General features: G+C 42.0%; 1 protein-coding gene across 1 annotated transcript in view; it reads right to left on the bottom strand.

The window, feature by feature from the left end:
* Positions 1 to 3230: 3230 nt before the first annotated feature.
* Positions 3231 to 25374, bottom strand: part of agap3 (ArfGAP with GTPase domain, ankyrin repeat and PH domain 3) — a 116286-nt gene continuing 94142 nt past the window's right edge. Inside the window, exons 14-18 of the mRNA XM_054626965.1 lie at positions 17860 to 18014; positions 17309 to 17399; positions 16351 to 16573; positions 6011 to 6266; positions 3231 to 5036 (exon numbers count right to left, since the gene is read on the bottom strand). Of these exons, the coding sequence (XP_054482940.1) occupies positions 4812 to 5036; positions 6011 to 6266; positions 16351 to 16573; positions 17309 to 17399; positions 17860 to 18014 (950 nt within the window). The 3' untranslated portion in view covers positions 3231 to 4811. The remainder of the gene's footprint in view (positions 5037 to 6010; positions 6267 to 16350; positions 16574 to 17308; positions 17400 to 17859; positions 18015 to 25374) is intronic.

Genomic DNA, 25374 nt, shown 5'->3' with positions numbered 1-25374 from the left:
GTGGCCAAGCAGCCCCCTCACATGTTATGGAAATATGGATTTAATGTTTGCAAATATGGTCTCGTCAGGTCTTTGTGTACCCATCCATCAGCCTCAGACCCACCTCTGCAATCTTGGAGGCAATTTGTCTGAGGAGAGGTGGGCGGCAGAGAGCCCTCCTCACTGTTTAGCAGGCCCCTGATGAAATATCAAAACACACCGCAGTGCAAAGCCAGCGCTCCAGTCGCACCACAACAAACACAAGGGGCCCGGGGTCCGCCGAGGGCGCCAGGCAAAGTAATGAATTACAGGACGCGTACTTCGGGTGACATTCCTCAAGAGGTGTGGATGTGATTCTGAGTCTAATTATAACATTTAAGGCCTTATAATGATGATATTTAAATCACGTGAAGACTTCAAAACTTATAAGAAATATGTTTTTTATATTGACAATGGATCACTTTAATAAGTTTATTATTATGCAGTTCCCTTCAGACCTGAACCTCTAGAGCAGTTAAGCGTCTTTAATCTCATTGTTTTTTTTCTTTTGGCCCTCACTTTATTTGTATGTTTCACTCTCAGCGTTTCAAGAAGACAAAAGCTCTAAAAACTCACTCTGTGCTACCTTTTTCGTTGCACTTATTGTATTCGTATTAGTTTGTTGCACTTATTGTATTCGTATTAGTTTGTTGCACTTATTGTATTCGTATTAGTTTGTTGCACTTATTGTTTTCGTAGTAATTTGCTTCTGCACTATACTTTTGCTCTGGTTTATGCTCTTAGATGCTTGTTTAAGAAAGGAGATGCACTTATGACTTCTGGTGACTAGTAGTTCTCTTGAATACCTATGTTGAATACACTTATTGTAAGTCGCTTTGGATAAAAGCGTCTGCTAAATGACTGTAATGTAATGTAATGTACCTGCCCAGCACAAAAGAGCAGTCAGACAGTTAGCAACTAGCTTGTAAACTTAGCGGAGCATTTAGCCGCTTAAAAGCTAGATATTTCCCCCAGGAGTTGGTAGAGCTAAAAAAAAGTGAAAATTGGACTTTCATGGATGTTAAAGTTTTTCTCAATTACACTGACTATTTAGGCCAAATGTACAATAATCTAAGATACATAAAGATAAGTTAAAGTTTATAAATAGATATGTCATTTTACAGTCAAAACACACAGCTAATCTGCTTTAACAGGTCTGTTTGTAGGTGTGGGTTGATGGACAGTAGTCAAACAACTGTCATCAGATTCTTATTCAAATATTGCTCAATTCTGATTGGTGCAGGGATATTTAATGTCACCTTTTTCTAACTGAGCCTTGCCCACTTCGAAACCAGTCAGAACAGCACAAAGAAACAAAGAAATACAGAATTATTTCATGTGAAATATCCAAAATATGCTCAGACAGGACCCCATCAGTGCTAGAAAGGAAGCCGATAGATAAAATAAGTGTTCTGGGGTCTTTTAAGCGTGACCCTGAGGATCGGGGCTCCATGTCGAGCCAGCGCAGAGGGAGGAAGAGGAAACACTAAAGATAAACCAGGTGATGAAGCTCAAACAAAGCCGGCCAACAGAGAGAGGAAGGGGATGAAGATATGCTGAGACGAGATTAGCAGGAAATAAGAAGCAGATTAGTGAAGGCTTGACTCCTCTCGACACTGAGACCTTTCACTTTTTCCCCACGGCGTTGTGCTGCCTGACACTAAGCCCCGGCTCTTTATCTTAATCCTCTTTCAGCAAACGGTTGGGGGTCCCCCCACAAGCAGGAAGTGGAGAGAGGGCTGCTTTACTTACCTCAAGACGGGCTTGGATGATTTGCCTCGGACACATTAACAGGACTCCTCCGGTGATGGTGGATTTCTCCGAGGAAGTTTGATGAAGGAACATGCAAAAAGGGGAAGAACATGAAATGGCAGTGCTTGATGAGGTGATAGTGGGACTTTTAATTTGAAAGGGCGTCTCACCTCGTCAGCAGGTCATGCAGAGATTCTGCAGGAGCGGGATGGGTGAACACACACACATACACACACAGGACAAATGTGTCGATTTCCCCTAAATGCAGGGAAGGCTACGTCGTTTTTATTTGAGTGTTTATTAATAGGTCAACAGTCAGCCGAGCATCCAAGCATACAACAAGTTACTCTTTAGCTTTTTGCTTTGTTTCACGTTCTCAACGTAAAAGGAATTACAATTGGAAAATTAACTTGAACATCAACCAAAAAACAAAACAAAAAAAAAAAGATATTTACAAACTGCATTATAAATATGTCAAATGTACATCATTATACACAAGTACCAAAGGTGGTCGGTTCATGTCGAGACCAAAACAGAAGTACCTTAAAAATATGTCTAAGGAGGAACAAACAAAAAAACAAAACATATCAAAATATGGTTCATGGGTCAAAAAGGGACCGTTGATCTAAAACCAGTTTAGCTTGTTTCTCTAGGAGGTCTTCTTCAGTTAAAAGCATTAAGCTAATATTTACACGTCCATGTTGTGTTCAGGGGAAAAAAACACGGCAGGTTCTAGTGTTTTCTTCATCATCTACATTATGTAAATAAGGGTTCAGGTTATCACTGTACACATTAAACTCCTCTCAGTAATCCCCCTCGGACACTGAAACGTACACATCGAAATAAGTTGGTCAAGTAGAAGTCAGAAATAAGGCCAGTACCACCGTACAATACGAATAAATCTGAAGCTAACCGTTTGAATTTGTGGTCGGTTTTGGGATGTCGTGAAGAAATAGATAGACATTTTGGGGAAATTTACTTATTTGCTTTCTTGCTGAGAGTTAGCTGAGAAGGTCAATACCACTCCCACGCCCGTGCCTTAAGTATGGAGCTAGAGCCAGGAGGCTGTTAGCTTAGCTTAGCTAGCATACAGACAGGAAGCAAGGAGATACAGTTAGCGTTTCTGTCCAGAGTTAATAAATCTGCCTACAAACACCTCTAAAGGTTAACAACTGACATGTTCTTTCTTGTTTGTTTAATTTGAACAAAAAAACTATTATGTAAAAACTAAAATATGTGTTTTTGACATATTTCCCCAAAATGTCAAACTATTCTTTTTACTTTATCGCTATCTCCTTGTTTAACAGACACCATCTTTTGACCACATCTTCATGGAAACAGGAAACAGAATCCTGAACATAAAGTACAAAAACTTGCTCTGTAAACACACATCCCGCCTCTGTAAACCCATAAAATCGTGACGGTTTAAAACCTTAAAAAATGGCAGTTTAAAAAAAAAAAAAAAAAAAAAGGGAAAAAACACGGTAGACATTGTACCAACTGGAATATCTTACCGTTACTATAAATTAATCTGCTTATCATGTCAATGGAATACTGTACATTTGCATTAACGGAAAGAGAGTCAAACTAATTTAACTTCCCTCTGTGAATCTCCCTAAATGTCTCACTTCAGTCACTTGAATGCATTTTTGTTAACTCTTAGGCTGACACAAAGGTTTCAGTTAAAGGAAAGTCAGAGACCGTTTCTTATAAGGAACAAGGTGAATGAACAAGAACTACTTTTTTACAGACGTCTGTACATTAAAACACACTCATGTTCATCTTGCGCTGCAGGTGTCTCCTCGTCCGTGTCCTTTCTCCGAGGTTTCTGAACAGAAATGGCCGGTCGCTCTCTGCTGCACTCGGTCACAGACGAAGACGTAAGCACACACGTGTTGTACAGTAATGCACACACACACACACACACACACACACACACACACACACACACACACACACACAGTACCATATGTGTATTTCACAGCAACAAAGGATAAACGCTCTGGAGAGTACCGCTTCTACAGCCTTTGGCCACAGTAGGGTGATCAGATATTCCAGTATCTATCTATGTCAAACAATCATCAACACAATCTAGTCAATCGGTGAAAATTACTCCAACAAAGACACCGTTAATGGTTTCACTGGTCCAATCAAACGTTTGAATTTTGAATGAATTCTGATTGAAGAGGCACGCTGACAAAGCCACGTGGCTGGATGGTCATAAAACATTATGCCCCTTAATTCCTTTATAGTCACGGACACTTTTACTGGAGAATCACGACAAGGGAGGCGAAGTAAATGACTCACTTTCACCCGACAGGAATTCTGCAATCAACTCCTTTATGATGATCCGAACCCATTTTCTTGTGAATTAAGTATCTAAATCATTTGGACTCTTCAATTATAATTGCTTTGCCTTTTTGTATGAATAGTGTGTCATGAGTTTGATAGCTGTGTTGGAGACATGCATCATTACTAAAAGCTGCAGCAGCCATTGAGATCATGGAAGATTTAGTTTCTTTCCTAACCATCAGTGTTTTGTCACTTGTACAACTATTCCTCACAGTTTTTATGTTATTATGCTTAGCCTTGGAAAATTTGAAGGAAGTTTCTCATTTTCAAAGCTCATTATGAAATCAGTTCACGTCGCGGAAGGGGGAAGACATAAAAAGGAAATGTTCAAGCATTAAGGAAATGCTTTTCGTAGAGTAGGTACGAATGCCAAAGTAAGTCATTTGTTTGGTTGGCGCTTTAAAAAAAACAAAAAAAACAAAGAGCTTAAAGCTGATCGTGATCGTTTCAGACCAAGATTGAACAAATTTAACGCATAAAAAATAATAATATAAAACAAACAATGTACAATGTCTGAAAGCCCACTTCTCTCGGCATAGTGGAATATAAACAATGAGTCCATCACTCCTGGTGTCTCCCCGTTGGTTCTGGTTCTGGTTCTGGGTTACACAGTGAAGGAAATACTGGGAACAGACGAGCGGGTTTCTGGGTTTTTTTCGTGTGTTTTGTCCGCGGCTGCTCATCGGCTCCTACATGATGCTGATGCTGCGGTTGAGCTCACACTGGGCGTTGTTGTTGTTGATGTTGGGGTTGCGGCGGCTCATGTTGGGCGTGGCCACGGACGTCAGGCTGCTCGTGTCGTTGGGGCAGCCGTGCTGAAGCAAGATGTCGGCGCACTCCTGGCTGCCGGCTCGCCGGGCGTAAGACAGCGTGGTCTGACCGCGAGCGTCACGACTCTTCACGTCCACACCGTACTGTGGGAGAGGAAAACGATTATTAGAGACAGATCAGACATAAGTTCTTATATAGATGATTTATAAAGATTTCCTTTTTATAAATGGTTATACAAATAGTATGAAAATGGGATTTCAGTTAATATGCATTATTTGAATTAACACAAAATGCAATGCAGGCACTGTGTAGTTAAACTATTTTTTCTGATTCTACTCAGAAGCTCATCTTAGTTTCCAGGTTTTTTTCCACAATTTCTATCTTCACCAGCTACAATCAGGGGCAGTTTTGTCTATCGCAAGATGTCCTAGTTTACTGTACCCTGCAGTGATCACTGTCTTTCTCGAACATGCAACACAGCAACTTTTGTGGGACAACTTTTTGGAAAGAACTGCTAATATCCTAAGGGGTACTTTTTAAATCATGAGTATACAGTTTGGCTTAAATTCCTGTATGTGCAATAGCTTCTACTATTTACACCTAGTGTCTGAGCATTCCTGGGTTTTGGTTTCTGTTTTACTTAAAACAGAATTATGTGGTTGTCCTGAACTTAAATGCATTTGATTTTGGTCAGTTTGAAGCTCTCAAAACAATTGAGCGTAACAAAAGAAATGTGTAAATTAACTGTTTCACATTTAACATGTAACATTTCAACATTTAAGCAATGAGCCTTATGCATACTTTAACTATTATCACTGATATGACAATAGCAAATATACAGTATATTCTTCATAAAAACTGCAATATATAAATTCTCATATTGAAAATATAATTGAAGAGCTAACTTTGAACAATATAAATCCCACAATTGTAACATTTTTAAGACACTTGGTGTCAGGGGAGAAACGTTTAATAAGAAACTGGCACATCTGATAAGGTTAAAGAGGTTTGCTGTCTTTCTCTTCACACTTAAACTCCTAAATCACTAACCCAAACACTAAATGCCAACAATAACAATCATCCACCTCTGGCCGTTCACCGTCAAAGGCCGACTCACCCAGATGAGCAGCTGTGTGATCACCACGTTGGCCATCGCGCAGGAGAGGTGCAGAGCGGTGCGTCCATCTCCGTCCCCGTAGGTCTCGTTAACCTCCTCCTTGGTGCCGTGGGCCAGCAGCAGCACCACCAACCTCAGGTCATCCTCCACCACCGCCCGAAGCAGCTGCTGCCCCAGGGGCACGTCCGACTGGGGCAGCCCCACCAGGAACAGCTTCTGCTCGTACTTGGCTCGAATCCAGCGCTCCTTCTCCTCCCTGGAGGGAAAAAGGAAATGACAGGGACGCTGCAGGTCAGGAGGGGCGAATCACGGAACATATGTACCAGACTATGAGCGATTTAGCACATAAGTTAAAGAAATTTCAAATGCCAGAGTCAGAGGCAGTGATTTTAAAGAGGCCCTATTATACTTTTCCACTATTTTCCTCTTCTTTAGTGTGTTATATATATTTTCAGCTCCATTGAATTCTCTCCTTCACTTCCGTAACTTTATGAGGTCACAATGTTACGGAAGTGACGTAAAACTCCTTCCGGCTAGTTTGGCCCTCAAACAACAAAAGAGAGAACGGAGTTGAAGCTCCGGAGGAAGAGTTTTTGGAAATCTGAAACGTTTACCAATCAGGGCAGACTTTGCTTTCTGGAAGGAGGAGCAAGCGCTACAACGGAGCATTTCAGAGCGAGGGTGAGAAGAGGTGCTGCAGGACAGCCAGGATGAGAAAAACAAGGCGGATTATGAGCATTAACGCATGTAAACATGTTGTAACTGTAAGTTTGAGATAAAAATATGCAACAAGAAAATAATAAAATAGGGCCTGTTTAAGACATAACCATGTGGAAAAGGTATAATGTAGACACATGAATATTGAAGTAATCGGTCTTGGAGACTCACTTAAGTGATGCTTCAAATTTTTAGAGCACAGGAAAAGCCACCAGCCTCCTCTATCACAGCGGGAAATAATACAGCGAGATTGGCTGCAGAGATGAGTGAATGCCAAAGGCTGCAACGCTTTGGGCTGCATTCCACTTTCTAGTGATTAAGGTCGACAGCAAGACGGTTAGAGCCTGGCCAGCTTTCTAAAGGTTACACATCTTGAACAGCATGTCTGCCGCTGACAATACAGGAAGGAGGGGGACGCATTTTTTTTTTTATCAGCGCTGTCGGCTGTCAGTCTGAACTGGTGGATCCCCTCCACAAAAGAAGGCAGTGTGTCTCCAAGCCCCACGGTCTCCCTCGGGGCGGCCGGGCCCTGAGTCAGATCGATGGGGCTGAATGGCAGCCAGAGAGGGACGGCGGGATGCGGGGCTCCTTCACTCCAGCATGAGACAGAGAATAGAGGCGGAGGGGAAGGCTCCATCCACTATCGCCAGGCAGAGTTATATCTATTGCTTTCCATCTTGACCCCCCCACCCAACCCTCCATTTCATTCTCTACCCACATACAAACTGTCCAAATAAGAAAGAGGGAAAAAAAAAAAATCAATATCAATATGTGAATGACTGAGCATGCCCAGTGTGGCACTAACCCTGTGACCCCGTCAGCCGGCGTGATAAGGGGAGCAGAAAGAGGCCGTTGTTTGGGTTTGTGGCTGAGTGACAGAAAGGAGAAGGTTTTGAGCGGATAAGTTGAAGCGGGCGAACGCTGGCGAGAGTGACAAGACTCTCAGGGGACTCTCTATCAACGGGCCGAGGCTTTGCAGCAAGTACCAACTGACAGTCAAGCTCACTTTGATTCCATTTCATCATAATCACAGTGACAACAGAGTCCAACAGTACAACTTAATTACCCAAAATCAACCTTGTAGATAAGCTATGAAACAGCACATCTACACATTTAATTATATATCTATCATCATATATTAAAGGGTTGGTTCGCCCAATTAACAAAAGTCGTATTTAGCCACATACATTTGGTTTTACTGGAGCTATTCTTTTTTGGGATTTCTGTTTCCACACAATGCAATGGAGATAAATGGAATTTTGTCAATGTTGCTAACAGGACTGTAAAATAACATTTATGCTATTCTATATTTCTTCTGTTTTGAATCCCATAAAAAGACCAAAACCAATAATACGTTATCCTTTTCTCAATATCCTCCCTCTTATCCGCCCCATGCTCACACTGACTGAAAAGTTAAGTCCTCAGAACCAGTCCACGAATCTCTGGTGAATTTTTCAAAAGGCTCAGTAATTTCTTAAAACAGCAGGGCACTGTAGTTTTTACCAATTGTTACTCAAACAAGAGTAAATAGTCCATTTGATGGGGACTATTTTCAGCTGCGGATCAATACATTTGTTGCTCTAGTGAATTCACAGCAGCAGGACAGTGTGTGTGTGGGATCAACATAAAATAAACTACAGTTACCATGTTTGTCATAATGAAGGAACATGTGTCACACAGTGCAACAGTGAGGCTCACTGATGTATTTTAAGAGTTATTTAACAACAGTGATGGTCTATGGCGCTGAATAATAAGCTGTACCTATTGTAAAGGTCTGATTTTCATGGGACTTGTCAATAAGGTTGAAAAATTAAGAACATTTCCAGCCTTATCCTTTAAAAAAGAAATCTACAGCAATATCTCCTTCCTGAAACGATATCCTAGTTACTCTAGAAAACCCACAGACCTCTTCGGATAGACTTTCTAATGGTGACATAGTGCCCACTGAAAAAGTGCAATTAGGATAATGTCAGGGTGATATCTCAGAACCTGCTTGAGTAAAACCAAAAAACTAGAACCACCATAAAATAAAAGAGGTTAATAAGTAATCTTGTCGTTTGCGTGAACAGTATATCCAGTATAATTTCAGCCAGTTCAACATTACTCACTCTCCTTTATTACGACCTTAGCAGCGCGGTGTCAAGGCTGCCAACTTACCAGAGACAGCAACCATTTTCAGACTCATATGTCAGCTGCCAGGCTCACTTCACAGAGCAGTCCGTCTTTCACAGAGGAGCCTGGCAGAGGCCCTAACTGCAGGAGTTAAGGATATGATGGAAGAGGTGCAGGTCTTTATCAGCGGCCCCGGCACGGATTGATTAACTGCTAAAAACGCCACCGGAAGCTCGTAAAGCAACTTAACCCACATCTTAAAGCAGTCTTAGCTCTATTGCGTTTATAAGCATATGGGGTGCATTTTTATTATGACCTCGAGGGAAAATGTGAAGGAGAAAGTCCCTTTACCCATTTACCCATCACACAGTCTTTTCTTAAGGAGTAGGGGTATTGTGCGAGCAACAATACAGCCCTAATGGCCGGCAATTGCAGTGGCTCAGAGTTTTATGGTGTAAGACCTCCATCAATCCCTACTCAGTCATTATGTGTGGACAAGCCTGTTAGCAAATCAACTGGCCTTAGAACCAGAGGACTGCTCAGAAAATACAGGAAGGGGCCGTCCTGCCCTCCCCTCTTATTTCCGGTGGACTCTTTAAAAACAAGAGTCTTTTCTTTTTATTTTACTGCCAAAGAGAATAAAGTCTGAAAACTCTAACTAACTGTAATCCTCAAGGCTGAAAAAATAAAAAGTCTACAACTTTTAACGAAAATCTGAGCAATGGTTAATATCAATCACTGAGAGCTGTTTGTCCAAAGTTTGTTTCAGAAAGCTAGGCCATGAATGAGATGCTGAATCTGTAGAGCCCAGTGAATTGATATGAGCTAAATGAGGCAGAAAGTTAGCACCAAGATGTGAAACAAAAAGGCTGAGGAGAGCCATTAAGGAGACGTCAACATCTCAGAAAAGGAGCCCCGAGGACACTTTGTTAGCCTCCGCTACGAAATCAGCCCCGAAGACCTGCAAGGAAAAAGGCCTCACTCACTCACTGCTGACGCTGAGCTCTGGATTCAACCACAGTTATTTTTACATCGTCTACTTTTACGCAAAAAGAAAATAAAAGCAAAAGCAGCCGGGCAGTTTTTTTTTTTTTTTAAATTCCTTAACCTCTCCCACTTGAAAGACAGAGTGTGAAAGGAAGTGAAATGGTAATCCTGCCTCTGTCTTTTGTTTGAAAATAGAAAAAACAATCCAAACAGAGGTCGGGTTTAGACAGTCAGGGGGGGGGGAAACTGAGACCCTTGAAAAGGACACTTCCTCACCGCAGGAGGAAGAAAAATAAAATCAGCAAGACTTAGCATGTCAAAGCGCCAGGACGGAGTAGGAGGGGAGCTGGAGAGGAGAGTGAATTTTCACAGCATGGGGGGATATTTAGGAAATTGAACTGATGGTTACTCTTATATATATATACAGACAGACAGACACACACACACATCCAGGCACCACCAGACACCAATTTCCCCACCCTGGCTGGAGCACATGCTTGTTGGAATTTTCTCTGTTGCTTAGGGGACAGAGGGGAGGCTAAAGTTTCCAATAAAAATGCCTCTGTGTCTCTTTAAAACCAAAACAAGCTGGAGTTTTTGCGTCACCGCATTCTTCCTCCATCATTCAGAGTTATCTCAAAGCCGATAATTATTGTTTAACTTTTACATCGTGAAGATTTCATGCGAAAGAAATCTTGGGCAAACATCAAAATGCTCGCCGAGTCTAAAGTGGAAATGGGCTCCTGTCCAGAGCTGGTGTCTCCTTTCATTTGACCACGCAGAACCCACCAAGATAAAGGCGGCCCTAACAGTAGAGAAAGGCCTCTTTTATAATTCTATTAGAGCTCTGTCCTTTCAGCTCTCCGTTGAGCAATGGATCCTGACCCTGACTTAATTAAGTGGCAAATGGCGGAATGATTCTCCTAAACCCAGCCCACGGAGTCAAGAACACATGACTGGATTCAAATAAAGAGGGACAAACAAGGATAATTAGTCAAGCCTGAAAGACAAAAGGGGCGAACGGGAATTTAGAAGAAGGGAAGGGGAAACTGAGACGGCGGGGGTGGAGCCAGTGGAGTCGCCACAGAATGACCAATCTGACTGCCCGCAATAAAGGTGCATTGGTCCATAGGAAGAGGAGGATGTCCGTCCCACCACTCGCCCATCTTTCAAACACACACACACAGAGTCCTCCTAAACAATCAAAGCCTCTGGAAGCTCCTCCTACTCTTCTCTGAGGATCCAAATTCACTGCGGACACATCAAATAGACGCAGTGAAGGGGAGAAATGGTGGTGGTGGTGGTGGTTGGAGGAAGGGGGGGGGGGGGATTTGGGGTCTGACCAGCCTGAACAGACCTCACAGTGGGGGTGGGCGGCTTGTATGGGGACCGATTCCCATGCAGCCAGCAGCTTCACGTCCACGAGCAGAGGGGAGGGAAGAGACAGAAGAGTGAGGAAGAGGGACAGCAGCAGAAAGACAGAGAGGGGGCTCGGAGGGAAACGACTGAGATGAAGAAAAAAAAAAAAAAAAAAAAAAAGAAAAGGCGAACACAACAGGGACAGAAAGCTGGGCCCCAAAGCATCAAAGGTTGCTAAGGGCCAGAAATGAAGGAGCAACACAGTAAAACGCCGCAGTGAAAGTGCCTCCTATGGGCCGGTGGGTACAGTGTGGACACGCTACGCTCCGCTCTGAGGAGAACAGCTGCAAAAGAATTAAGACTAATATTTCCACAAGTGGAATAGCTGCCACTTTTTCTCGCTTCCAGAGCGCGGCCCCCGAAAACAGATGACCAGAATTCAAAAGGTTGTTGTGCCGAGCTCTATAGAGGGGCCGACAGGAGAGCATCTGGGTGCCGCAGGCAGCCAGAGGGACGAGTTGAATATATTGTGACATTAATGAGGTTGTCAGACTCCTCGTGATGGAGTGGCTGTGTTTTTGTGCCGGCAAGACTAACACCCTTAAATGCTCATGCTGTTAACCCCTGCTGAACCCTCGCCTCTCAGACAAAGCAGAGGGGACGATAACACATGCCCTGCTTATGTATGCAGCCTGCTGCACGGACGGATTTTAAATTCTCGGTCACATAAAGGGACTGTCTCTGATCTTTTTTTTTTTCTGTCACATCATCAGAGAAGAACTTTTTTGTTATGATTTTATTACGCTAACAATATTAAAACTATTAAGTGGACCTGGCCTTAATGACTCAGACGTCTTCCTCCACGTCTACCTGGGTCTGAAACCCGGTGGCATGTGGGCAATTAGTGACTGTGGTTCCTGCTTCTCCCACACAGGGCTAATTACTGACCTGTGGGTTTCATTTAGAGAGGGAGAAAAAGAGAGAGAGAGAGAGCAGGAGGACATGGGAAGACCCAGCCATTCATTTGTCTTAATTAATTACTCTTCCTCCACCAGGGCTCCTGGCAAGGCCGGCTATTCTAAAAGCTCTTCTGAGAGTTGGCGTTTCCAGCACTCCTAACCTGTGAGTAGCCCCGAAGCTTTGCTCTGTTATTTGGGGAATAACTCGGGAGGACAGAGTCCACTGTGGCCAAATCCTAGGAAACATGAAATGTGTTGGCCGCAGCGCCGATGTGGTCGTAAACAGCTCGGGAGGACGAGCAAAAAGGTGCCAGTGCCGGAGCAAAAAGGGTTAAAAGAGGCAGCGGGGGCCAGGTTTGGAGAGGTTAGCGGTGTGATTCATTTTTATTACCACGCAGCCCCTGCAGGCGGCAGGAGTGGCAAATTATTTCTGAAACAAAGTGGAGGGCTCTCATCAGAGCTATTACCTGGCCGTGGCCGAGGGCGGCGCGGAGCCCACAGAGGGTGACAGTGAGAGGGCCGCGCCAGTGAGGGATAGCCGTCCACATCCGTCCACGCTCCGGGACATCTCCCCCAAATGAGAACCGGTGTCTGTGTGTCTGTGTGTGTGTGTGTGTGTGTGTGTGTTGTGTGTGTGTGTGTGTTTGTGTGTGTGCCAGTAGACGATAAGGGTAAAGTTAGCTGTTGGACCTCCCCCACGGAATCTGTCAAAATAGTCTGTGGTGTTTTCTATCGCAAACACGCCAAGCAATTAGAGGCGACGTGCAAAACACAGCGACTCCCAGGTGCTAATTAAAAGAACAACTCCCACGTAAATATGCTGACTGCAGAGATCAGCCTCAATGTGGGGCTCTCAGAGATTCACCATCACGGATTTAACTGTAACAAAGCCAGGTAGCGCTTTTTAGCTAGGCATCCTTTATACACGGGTTATAATTGTAACTAATGGCTTTAATAGTGGTTTATATATAATGTATGTCTTATAGATCGGTTACAATCCATGAATAAGAACAACTTTTGGGAAAAAACACTTTGGTTGTTTAAAAAAAAAAAAAAACAGAAAAAAATCTAACTTTAACAGATTATTAACACTTAAAACTGCAGACTTAAAGAATAAAAGCCTTTATTAAATGATTATCAAATTGAAAGCTTGATGGCTGATTATAAAGTGATAAATGATGAGCATTTATTGATGAATAAACCACATTTTTGACAGAATTATTACCAAATAGAAGATCAACACCAGACAAAGAGACATGTTTACATACTGGCAATCCAAAATGTTCTCTTATTAATGGCTTATAACTGATTTAAAAAGCCATTAGTTAAAACTTTATGAAGGCTGCCTTATTAGAAAGTGATACAATGCATTCTTTTAGCATTTCTTAAAAACAGGTGCCACATATAAACATGCACATCTGCGTTGATACAAGCATGCTGCCCATTATGACGCCTGTAATCAGTCTGATGCTGCTGTGCGGATCCGTCTACGACAAATCTATATATTGTGTTCTTCCGATCCTGAATATCATAAGCTAAACCAATCTTGTGGATGAACGCTTTTAAGTTAAATCTCAAAAATGCAAGGGGGTAAAACTAGTCTTGCAGGAGACATTCAATCAGACACTGAGTTGATATTCAGGTAGTTACTGAATCGTTTAGATTAGGTGTCACTAATGTTTAGTGGGACTCGGGAGCCACACTCTGCCTGCCTGGGCGCCATCACAAAGCTGCTGCATGTCACCGATGTGACACAATTAAAATCCTCTCATATGTGTTCCGCTTAAGTTAAGAGGAGGATACGCAGAAAAGAGAGTGTGGAGGTGTAGGATTAATGGTGTTAAAAAAGAAAGAACAAACTACATCCCTTTAAGTTGGTTGTAATTCATCATTTGTGATGAAGCAAAATGATTTGGTTCCAAAGTTTCCCCCACAAGGGTACATCGTTCTATCAGCAACAAAATCATCAGCATCTCAATGACCAGTGGCCATATATGATATTTTACAGCTGCTGTGTTTTGTCTGAAGATTAGTTATGCTGCAAATTAGATTTATTGTTTGACAGGATGAAAACTAATGGAGACGCTGCTGCGGGGAGAAGATCGGATTTTTTTAGACAATGACGAACCTTCCAGCTCGAGGCGACGTGGGACTGACAGTGGTAGGGAGAGGAATCAACATCAATAATCTTTCATCAAGTCCACACAGCGGAGCACTTTGGCACGGATGCCATTCAATAAATAACTGTAGGCCATCATTCAGTTGTGAACTGGCCGGAGAGCGCAGGATGGATTCAAGAGGAAAAGGCCTCAGACGACCGGTGGAAAGAAAAAAAAATATATAGATATATATAAAACAATGAAAAAGTCTTCATTAACAAACTTTTAACATGGTCCCAGTATGTAAGTAAGTGTTCTCTCTGTATGTACAGTAGTGATTATGTGCTTAAGTGCATGCTGAAACTGCTCCATTTATTAAATAAATAAATAGGGAAGTGGATTATTATCACTTACGCTGCTTTATCATTTACACAGGTAAGTGATCCTTATGAATCGTAGTGTCAGAAGGTCAAAACTGTACTCAGTTCCTAAGAAAATACTGTCGTGACATGAGAAATGCATTATTATGATGTAAACATCCGAGATAGAGGGATAGGGATGTTGTTTCAAGGAAAACAATAACAGTGATACAAATATTGGCTTTGAAAGACCTGACGCAGAATCATTTCAAAACTGAAATTAGGCCTGAAATTGATGATAGTTTTCATTATTATTTCATTTATTTCTTCTTTTCTTATTTATTTTCTAACCGATTAAACATTTGTTGAAGAAATTGTTACAGAATAGATACCCATCTCAAGTTACCAGAGGCCAACGTGACGTCTTCCAATAACTTATTATGTTATTACTTGCAACATAATACAATACAATACATAAGGGAAATACGTAAAATAATCACATTTTAAAAGCCATAACCAGCATTCAATTTGCTTTTTAGTTTGACTTAAATTTGGCACTTGTATCAACTGATACTATTGGTTATAAGCCCCCCATATTTATCAGTAATACATAAACGTAATTTTACATGTGGCCAAAAACAATATTATTATTATTATATTACATTTCTGCATGTTTTTTTTTTTGCCAGAAATGCAACAGCAGTAGGACAGAAGTAGTATGTTTTCTCAGTTGATATGTCACTTTTGGTAACAAAGTAAAACAGTTAAAACTGTTAAAACAGTCTAATGCCACCAGGGAGACCCTACAGACAGTCTTAGCTGAGACAGACTGAGTGATGACCCGGCCCTGTGTGATGGATAAGTGACACGGCAACTTGGCCCCCGAGGGTCTGGCTCTTGGGGTGGAGTTTAGCCATAATGGTGTGCTTAATTACCTGCACAGCCACACAGCAGGTCATTAGTCAGACCGGGACACCAGGTCTCACCTGTCAGCAAGAGATAAACAATCCTCCTACCAGATCTGGGTTCCTCAGAGGAGCCGGAGCAGATAGTCATTGGGGTAAGTTAAGGCAGGGCGGAAGTGGGAAAGTACAAAGAGGTACATTTAAAAAAAACATGTTTGGTTCATAAAAGTAAAAGCTTTGGTTACGCAAGTTGTAGAAGTTTGGAGAAATTCCACATTTATAGTCTTTAAACTCTCACTGATAACTGGCATGAACAAAAGACTAAGGTTGATATAGGATCCTGATTAGTGCCCACATGTCAAGTGACATCTTGATGGATTTGGAGCTACTCAGGGCATTTATCAGGTAAGTGCAAAACCATGTCACACACGACACTGATGACACACTCAAATTCACTTCATGACGTATGGCTTTAAAGTTCGTAGAAAGACAAACGTACCAGACAACAGATACTCTGGTGGGTACAAAAGATATTACATCCTTAGATGAAGAGATAGAGGGATAGAGAAGCCAACAAAGAACTGACTCAGACAAAACAGAGCCACTGTGATAAATGCGAACAGGGTGGACTGAAACATAAAGTACTGTGTTCTTGGCTCAGCAGACATTGATGGACCCCTGGTGCTTCTCAGGGAGCATTTTTTTGCATTGTGAACTGCCTGCTCTGAGACGTGGGTGGCTAATAAACGGCAGGTAATGGAGAGAAGACGGCGCTGCCTCCCCGTTCTATAATCTCTGTACGCTTCATTTAGCGGCACCCTTTATTTGCAGAAGCTTGCTAACCTGGTGCTGTCGCTGCCCGGCTTGGTGTAGCCCTCCAAAGCGCCCTCCCACACGCTGTTGGCCATGGCGTTGCCGATGGCCGTCATCACCATGCTGAGCTCCACCGGCCAGTCGTCCAGGTCCAGGGAGCGCACGCGAGACAGGTGGGTGCCCAAGTTTCTGTGGATGCCGGAGCACTCGATGCACATCAGGGCCCCCAGGTTCAGACTGGCCCAGTCAGGGTCTGAGTGATAAAAGATAGACAATCATTTCAACACTAGAGTCAGTGAGGTAAGAAAAGAGGCTTTATAAATGAGGCTGAACAGGAGATATGTTTTTCAAACATTTTTCATCTTGATAATCTCTCTTTGAGAAGGTTGAGAGGTTTTGTAAGGATTACTCAGCATTTTGTTTGTGCATGTGAGTCCCTCTGTTTTGCCCCACTGGCTAGATAATCGCAGCTTTTCTACACGGCGCTCATTAGACGGTTACATCTGATGACACTGTCCTGACCCACAGCATTGGAAGCGTAATGCCCAAACTGAGGCCATTCAATTTTTTTAAAATGTAGTTTTTGAGGCATGTTTTCCATGAATGAAAGGTCTTGCTGAAAGTGCTTTAGCTCCATTCAATCTTCCAATCTTGCAATTGGACTGAGCGAGCTATTAGTAAACAAAACCCAATCCATTTTTATACTATTTTACTAATAAATGTGCTTTTGTAACTGTAGGTCAAAGAAGAATTTAATCAGTTGTTTATCTGTGAGAGCAAGCAATTAAGTTCAGCTGTGTTGCATTAACTAGAGAGTCTACAGCTGTAATCTTTAATTCAATGACTCTATAAAACCACTCAAAATCAAATGTTTGTGAATGAATTCATACGACTATATCTTTGATCAAATACATAAACTCTTTGTTTCCTACCCTACAAGGCCTTTATCAATGAGAAATGAGCTGTTGCGATGGAGAGTCATACTCACTGGGTGCATCACAGTCCACACAGAAGCTGTTCCCCCTCACGTTTCGTATGGACTGAATGGCCATCGCATCGCTTTGGCTGCCTAACCGAGACTGTAAGAAACGAGGGAGAGAACAAGTCAGCGGGAACTAATGATTGCAAGAGCAGGAGAAGGCAAACAATTATAGCTGGACTCAAATCGCAGACAACCAGCGAGGAGAGAGAGGGACGAGGTTTCTCAAAGAGAGAGTCAGAATATGAAAATGAGGCTGTGTCTCCCCAGTATGCTGACACAAGCCGTGTTCTCTCTCTGATGCCTGTCAGTTCTAATAAGAGATCCCCCACACTGCGGTGCACCTGTCTGACAACCTCCCACATGTGACAGCTTGAAGTGGGTGAGGAGGGGGGAGGGTGGAGGGTGAGGGCGCAATAAAAAGGATGGAAAGAAGGGGGAAAAGAGGAATGTAAATGAGGCAGCAGAATCGTAGGATGATGACGATGCTGTGATTAGATGATTATCTCGTATCCTGCTCAGTCCTCGGGATGCATTTAGCCTCTGGTGACCGGCTGTACCTTGTTCTTTATGCTCTCACAGGACTGCAGGCTGGCAAAGATCTGGCTCTCGATGGCTTGGACCCACAGTTCCCTCTCCTCATATGTAGACGCTTCGAAGTTCCACGTCTGACCCGTCAGCGACACAATGATGAACTCAAAGGAATCCTCTTGCTCTGGAAAACCCCCCCACAAATAAACAAGGAATTAGTACTCGTAGAAACATGAATGTCTGTTGTGCAATCCGACTCTGCGTGGCAGCTACACGGCTCAGCAGTTTAGGCCCATTCATGCACGAATGCACGGTGAAATGGGCTTCTGTTAAACTCAGCAAAGATCAAATGATTTCTCGGCACCTCCCGTGCTCCTGTTTACTGCTGCTTTGTTAGACAATGCCTCAAAATCTCAAACTCAAAAAAGACTAGGATACATATTTAATTTCCTTTTTGCTGGAGTCGAATGACTTTGAAGACCATTACCAACCAGCAGCAACACACAATATTAGCGTTTCTCAAAGTTCCCATACTGTACAGGGTGAGATTTCCTTTTTTTATTTTATTTTATGTAAAGCAGGTCATGGTGCTATAAGAATACTGTGAAGTATAAAACAAAAACTCTCAATCCACGGAGAATTGAACATGGCCTATATTCAGACACTATGACTTCTGATAAGGTTGTGATGTAAACTGCTGTATACGGTCACACACAGCTAGTCCCCAGCTGCAATGACACTGCAAGGACCAAATTTGCAACAGCGCAAATAAGGAAGACCGGAAACGCCGACCAATCACAGCAGACTGAGCTTTTTAGGGTCGGGGCTTAAAGAGACAGGCGCTAAAACGGAGTGTTTGAGACAGAGGGTGAACACAGATTTATTCATGCAGACAGTATGAGAAAAAGAATGTATTTTTTAAAATATTAAAGCATGTAAACATGTCCTGGTAGAAACCCAAAATCCAAGTGTGAACCTGAAGAAAGAACCCAATATGTGTTCTTTAAAATGAGATTTCTATTTTGATGTCTTAAGCATTTCATTTGCAGTTATCCCAAAGTAATGAAACTCTACCTACTTCATAAATGTACAGAATCGACAGGGAAACAAAAAAATGACTGAAAGTTTTGTTCATTATTTCACAGCAACATAGCTGCTGAATGCATCCGACAGTTATCCACAATCTGAAAGTAAATACATTTAATGCAGACTGGCAGACTGTCTTATCTATTTTCTCAAGACTGTAATATTTTTTACAACAGCTTTCACTTGCCGTTATTGATGAACGTGACAGAATTTTAAGCTTGGTGAAGTTAGAAGTTTTTTTGTATAAATGCACCATAGGAGTCGTAGTTAACTTCTGCCCCACAGTTTTATGTATACAGGCTGATTCTTTTTACTCATTATCAAAGAACCACTGATTTTTATTTTTGTTTATTTTCAGACAATCAGGTCATTCCAGCTCTGATCCCAAAGTTTTGGTCCTAAACTAGATTTTGAGATTTCATTGACAAACTTTTGAGAAATTTGAATATCGACAGGAACTTCTTCTAATGTCTTAGTTAATTGCTAAGTATAGTATAGTATATTAGTGTCTGTAACAATGAGTCCAATAATGTTTTATAATATTATTGGTATACAGTCTCTTTCTTCAATTATTATTCTTTTGAATGAAAACAAATTTTGCTTGAAACTGGCTTTGAAAATTGTGAATCGGCGTCGTCTGTTCTTTCCCCGTTCTCTTTGTGTTTAACTAAGATTTATGAAAATGTCACCTGTCGTCTTCAAACAAGAGGTCTGACACAACATATGTTCCAACACATGCTGTAATGCCTCTGCTGTTCGGAGGCAATTCATTAACTCCGTACTGTACAATGTGACTCGTGTAACATCTCTGGTCTGTGCACATGCTTGAGCTCATAGCCAAATGATTTGTAATTACCTAATTATGTCTATGCAAATAGTCATCTCATTTGCATAAACCATGTTTGGAGGACTGGAGGCAAGTAGACACGAGGGGATTTTTTTTTTCTTCCTGTGCAGCTTTATCATAAATCATTAACAGAGGGTTACATTAAAAAATAAACGTGTTAAATGAACAATATATATTTATACTTCTGATGTATTAATGCATTGTGTATTAATGTGTTTAATTGACAACTGCATGTCTGTAGTTATAAAATGATGGCAATCTGATGATTATAAGATCGTCAGACGAATCATCTAATCAAAGAAATTACAACACTTTGTATTTATAATCAATTCAGCCTCCTCGGTGCGAGACGCAGCCCGGTGCTGTTAAATGACAGATGTCTGACGGACGCCACTGATGTAGCAATCCCTGAGCCGCCGCGGAGGGCCACCTCTTCAGGGGGAAAGCAATAATCCAATTAGCTCGACACCGACTTCAATTATCTGATTTAGTTTGTGGAATCGACTACGGGTCACGAAGAATCAATAAAGCCTTGGAAGTCTCTTTATTTAGACTTACAGTGACAAAGTGTTTATGTGGGTGTTACCTTTTAAAGCACTGGTGGGGATTAAAAGAGAAAAATGTCTACGTGATGAAACCAAAACGGTCAACTTAGATGGAGGCCTTAAAGTGACAGAGAATAAACGCAAAAAACAAGTAAGGACTATTAAATTTGAAGAAAAAAAAACAGGGTGTGATTAATTGGAAAACATACAGTAAAAATCAATTATCTTGTCCAATATCACTTCAGGTACAATAACTAATGCATTTGATTATAATTTGTGGCTCCCAGACTCAAATGTTGTTATACTTGTGTTTTCAACTTTAAAAAAACCAAATAAAAAAACCTGAACAAAGCTAATTATTCTGTTGGCTGCCCAGGCAATAAATTGGAGGCATTAAAACACTTTCATTATGGAGATTAAAAAAGCAATGGATGGCTGGTTTCTTAAACTGATGAGTATACAAGGGGAAACAAATCCAGCTCTCCATGCATAGTAATGCCCACGTGAGACGTTCTGTAGCCACTAAAGAGACGGAGGACAACGTGCAGCAGGACGCTTTATGTGTGACGCCGGTGTCGTTGTTACATGAAGCTCCAGCACACAGATATTACTGTTTAATGCCGGCCAACATTGTGGCAATCCAGCTCCATGAGCCACAGTAATTCTGCTCCATGTAAGCATGATGCGGAGGTCAAAGTGGTCTTCTCGGAGACGGTAAATCTGAGCATGAACAATGTGTCAAAGGCATCACCGCTATCTTACAGGCACCTGACATGATGAGCTTGTAAAAGGGCCATTAGCGCTTTCTGTTATTACTCAACGGTTGCGTCTAGCACACGGCTAGCAGAGGAGCGATCACCTTGTCACATTAGCGTGAGCATTAACCTCCTGACCAGATCTATCTGCGAGCCCACAATCAACAAGTTCTTGCCAATTAGAAATAAATTAACACAGCTCTGCCAGTGGGCGGACTGGGAAGAACACGATTTAAAGCCACGAGGAGCCAAGTGTGAAGAATGAGCGGAATATGACTTTCCTTAATTAACACGGCATAATAAAAAAGGAAATTAGAGGCGTAATGGCCACAGAGCTGCAAAAGAGGAAGGAACAGATAAAAAGATACACATCTCCGTCCACCGTTTACCTCCATCATAAAAACTGTTCAGGAACCTCAGATGTTCTTCATCAGATACTTGATGGTTTCTAGCAGCAACACAACTGCACTTCAGTAAACAGACTGTTTCGCTGATAATAAATAATTGCTTCAAGATACAAAAATGCTCATAACTTTGCTCTCCCCTGCCTCTGTGGGCCGCACCCAAAAATTGCCACCGCTCATGTACACTTTGACCAATCAGAGCGAGATTCTCCGTTCTTATTGGCTGTGGGACTGTCCGTCACCTTGGCAACGACGTTGGTGCGTCCCTCGTGGTCTTTCCTATCAATGTAACTGGCTGCAGTGGTGGATGTTTACTTAAGTACTGTACTTAAGTAGAGTTTGTTGTACTTAAGTAATTCATGCTACTTCATATTTTTATACTACTTTATACTTCTAATCAGCTATATTGCAGAGGAAGATATTGCTCTTTTTACACCACTACAAATGTCTGACAGCTATAATTACTTTTCAGATTAAGAAATTTACAATAATAAAAAAACATATACGATAAACTTATGAAAAACTATTCATTGTTAAGGATCAAACCCAACAACAGCAGTGTCTGATTGAGGTCATAACTTTACAAATGTCTATGAGCTACTAGCTGTTCCACAAAAGATTGATTTCATCTTGGTTTAATTTTAAATGGATGGATGGATGGATGGATAATTCAATATATATATATATTGATTTGATACTTCTTTGCAGTTAAGTAAGTCGTGGGGCTGCCCCCTCTTGGTCGATTAGTAGACTAATCAGTCGCTTTTTTCTTAGTTGACTAAGATTTCTTTTGTCATATTTTATACTTTTTCATGCGGAATGAAGTATTTTCAAGAAAAGTTATAAGCCCATCTCTGGCAAACACAAGATTTAAAGTGGAGAAACTTACAGATCTGCTGATTAAATCAACTAATCGATCAGTCTAGTGTTGGTCAACTAAGAGTTTTATTTTTTCAAAGACAGCCTTAATAAGTAGGATTCTAAATGTGGGTCTTTTACCTGCTGTAGTATTTTTTAAATGTTTTATTGTTACAATGAGTAAAAGATCGGCTTACTTCTTTCCCCGCTGACTGGCAGCCATTAAAAGAAAATTGTTCTGCTTGACCTGAAAATCAAAAGTGGGACCTGAAAAGAAAAGGGAGTGACCCGAGGACGGTGATTCCTCTGCTGCTGTGTACGTGCAGCAGATGCACCGCCGAGGACCTGTGGACCAGATTAGCACCTCGGGGTTTTTTTTTGGGTGCTGAGCCCAGCTGTGCTGTCCGTACGGCACACATCAACGCAGCATCTATTCAGTCTAAGCCTCCCTAAGACCTCTGGAGACCGCTGTGACAAACCCTCAGAGAGGACTTAGCAAACACTTCTCAGCCCTGAGGACTCCTGTTTTTTTTTTCATCTTGGCTGAAAAGATGACGAGGTGCAGAGGTGAGCTATTGTTTTGGTGTGTAGGACGCGTTGTGTCGTGTCGTGTCGTATGCATGCACCAGGCAGTCACTTAAAGAAGTGCTTGCCGTTCCCGTGAATTAACGAGCAGTTGGGAAGAACAGGCCAAGGCGGTGCCATCTGTAAATGTCACAGGCACTGCTTGCTCATTTTACACATCATTAAAGCCAATATTCCTAACCTGTATCAGAGCAATCAGGAGCAGGCCATTACTGCGACAGGGGCCCCGGGGGAACCACGACCAAACTCAGAAAGAGGAGAGCGGGGAGGGAGAGAAAGAGAGAGAGAGAGAGAGAGAGAGATAGAGCACACTCTTTATCTATCCGACACACACACACACATACATGCACGCTCGTGTACACACACACACACACACACTTTTACACGCACACTCCCAAACAAACTAGGAGCACACCTTCCGACAATAAACAAACACATGAAATCAGCACCAATACCACTACCACGCTAATAGCTAGTGCATTTAACAACGGAGCAGAATGAAAACAGGGCCAATTATACATGTATCTGTGGGCAGTGTGTACGGAGCCCAAATGAGAATCTTGTTATTCCTTTCCCTCCGAACTGTGGCGCTCAGAAAGCTAAGCCATTACAGGAGTGGAGGCTCCAGGGACAGCTTTCGGAAATGAGAGCGAGTCGGGGAGTGACAAAACAAAGTATTGAGATAAACACCCACCATTAGCACAGGCAGTTAAACCTCCATTTCCTAATCCTCAGCTGGACTCCAGAGGATATTAACCCTCAGCTTCCCAAGGTGCAGGACAATAGGGTAGTGGATTAAGTTGGACTGACGATATAGTACTTAACGCCGTTTTTCATCAACTATTGAGGCATTTTAAATTGTAGTTTGGGCGCAGATTCCCTGTTCTAGTCAATCTGTGGATGATGAACAACGAGACTTTTCTTCTGATCTAAACCTGCAGTATTTAATTAGTGTAAAACAGCCAAAAGTCATGAAAGAAGCCCAAGAGCAGTCATTGAGGACAAATTAAAGAAGAGAAAAATCTGATAACTGCTCACATACGAGCGTCGTTAGAGGTGCTACATTCGAAATTCAGAGCACGTCTATTGCCTCTACACGGCTGTCACCATGGCCGAGCCGACGGCATGCAGCTAACAGTGCCAAAAGGACAAACCCTCCATGACCACTCACACTTAGGAGACGGGGAGCGTATACCATTTCAAACCGTTGGCGGAGCTTGTAATGCATTATAGAGCATCTTTGGGGTGCGATAAGCTTCTCTCGAAGACGTCGTTATCGACTGTAACCGCCATATGAGCTGCTCTGTGCAGAGTGGCAGCTGCGAGCTAGCCAACATAGCACACTCACACGCAGGAACATGAACTATGAACACGCTCGACTGGCACGGTTAGGCTAACAAAGCAAGGAGAAGCTCTAAAAACAACATAAAAAGAGGTAGAGCGACCTCATTCTCAGGCAGACACTACTCCACTATATCGTTATACAGCAATTAAGTTGTTTGATGCGGTATATTCATACTGAATATAAACATAGGGAATCTTTAAGGAGCTCAAACGATCTCCCTGTAGTCTTATTCGTTAAGCTGTGAATGCAGGAATTCAACATCACTGCAAAGTGCTTCTGGGAACAAAGTCTTATTACTTTTAATAGTATAGAATGGCCAGTTGTGATTATTGCAGCTAATTCTTCACTGTCCAATTACTAGTGACCATGCCATTGATTCCATTTAACCCACATTAGGTTGTGTGCAGTATGATGCTGCACCGCCTTCTCCCAATGGAACGTGATCACAGCCTCCATCTTCTGATGACAACCGAGAGCTCAAACATGCTTCTGTTTTAACCAATGTTAAACGTTTGCATATCTTTCATTATGTTCATTTAAAGACATAAAGTCATCTCTTTGAGCAGAATTAGATTTATTTATAAAAATAGTGGAAGCCTAGTTAAGACATGTAATATATGCATTCATTTTTAGTCATCAAAGTTTTAGGGTCACGTTCCACCAGTGTTCATCTTACTACACGTATGCATTTATGTCAAGATTTTGTTCCTATTGAGCAGATAAGATTTCATAAGGGCAGACTGCAAACATCCTTTTAGGATTCTATTTTAGGTTAAGGACTCCTCTTTCTTGACAAATGAATCTCCTATCCTGTGATAATCACGAATACAATCCAGTGGATGAGTCCTTCCAATCATTCAATCAGCAAAATAAAACTACTTGATTAAAATCCATTTTTGAATCTTTCATTAAACAAGAGGTTATTAACCAATTTACGATTTAATTCAATAATGTAGTTTGTCAAAATAAATTGCCCCCAGTCCCTCTGTTACCAACCCGATGCTCTGCAGCACATTTCAGTTCATTATAGCGTGTGGAGGGCATGTCATGCATTGAGAGTAATGCTTCCTTCAGTCCGTTCTATTCTTTTAGAACTGTAGGGCATAAAATGTGCAAAAA

The sequence above is a fragment of the Anoplopoma fimbria genome, chromosome 3 (assembly GCF_027596085.1).
Source record: "Anoplopoma fimbria isolate UVic2021 breed Golden Eagle Sablefish chromosome 3, Afim_UVic_2022, whole genome shotgun sequence".
NCBI lineage: Eukaryota > Metazoa > Chordata > Actinopteri > Perciformes > Anoplopomatidae > Anoplopoma > Anoplopoma fimbria.
The sequence above is the reverse complement of the archived record's forward strand: the minus strand, read 5'-3'. Positions and strand labels throughout refer to the sequence as shown.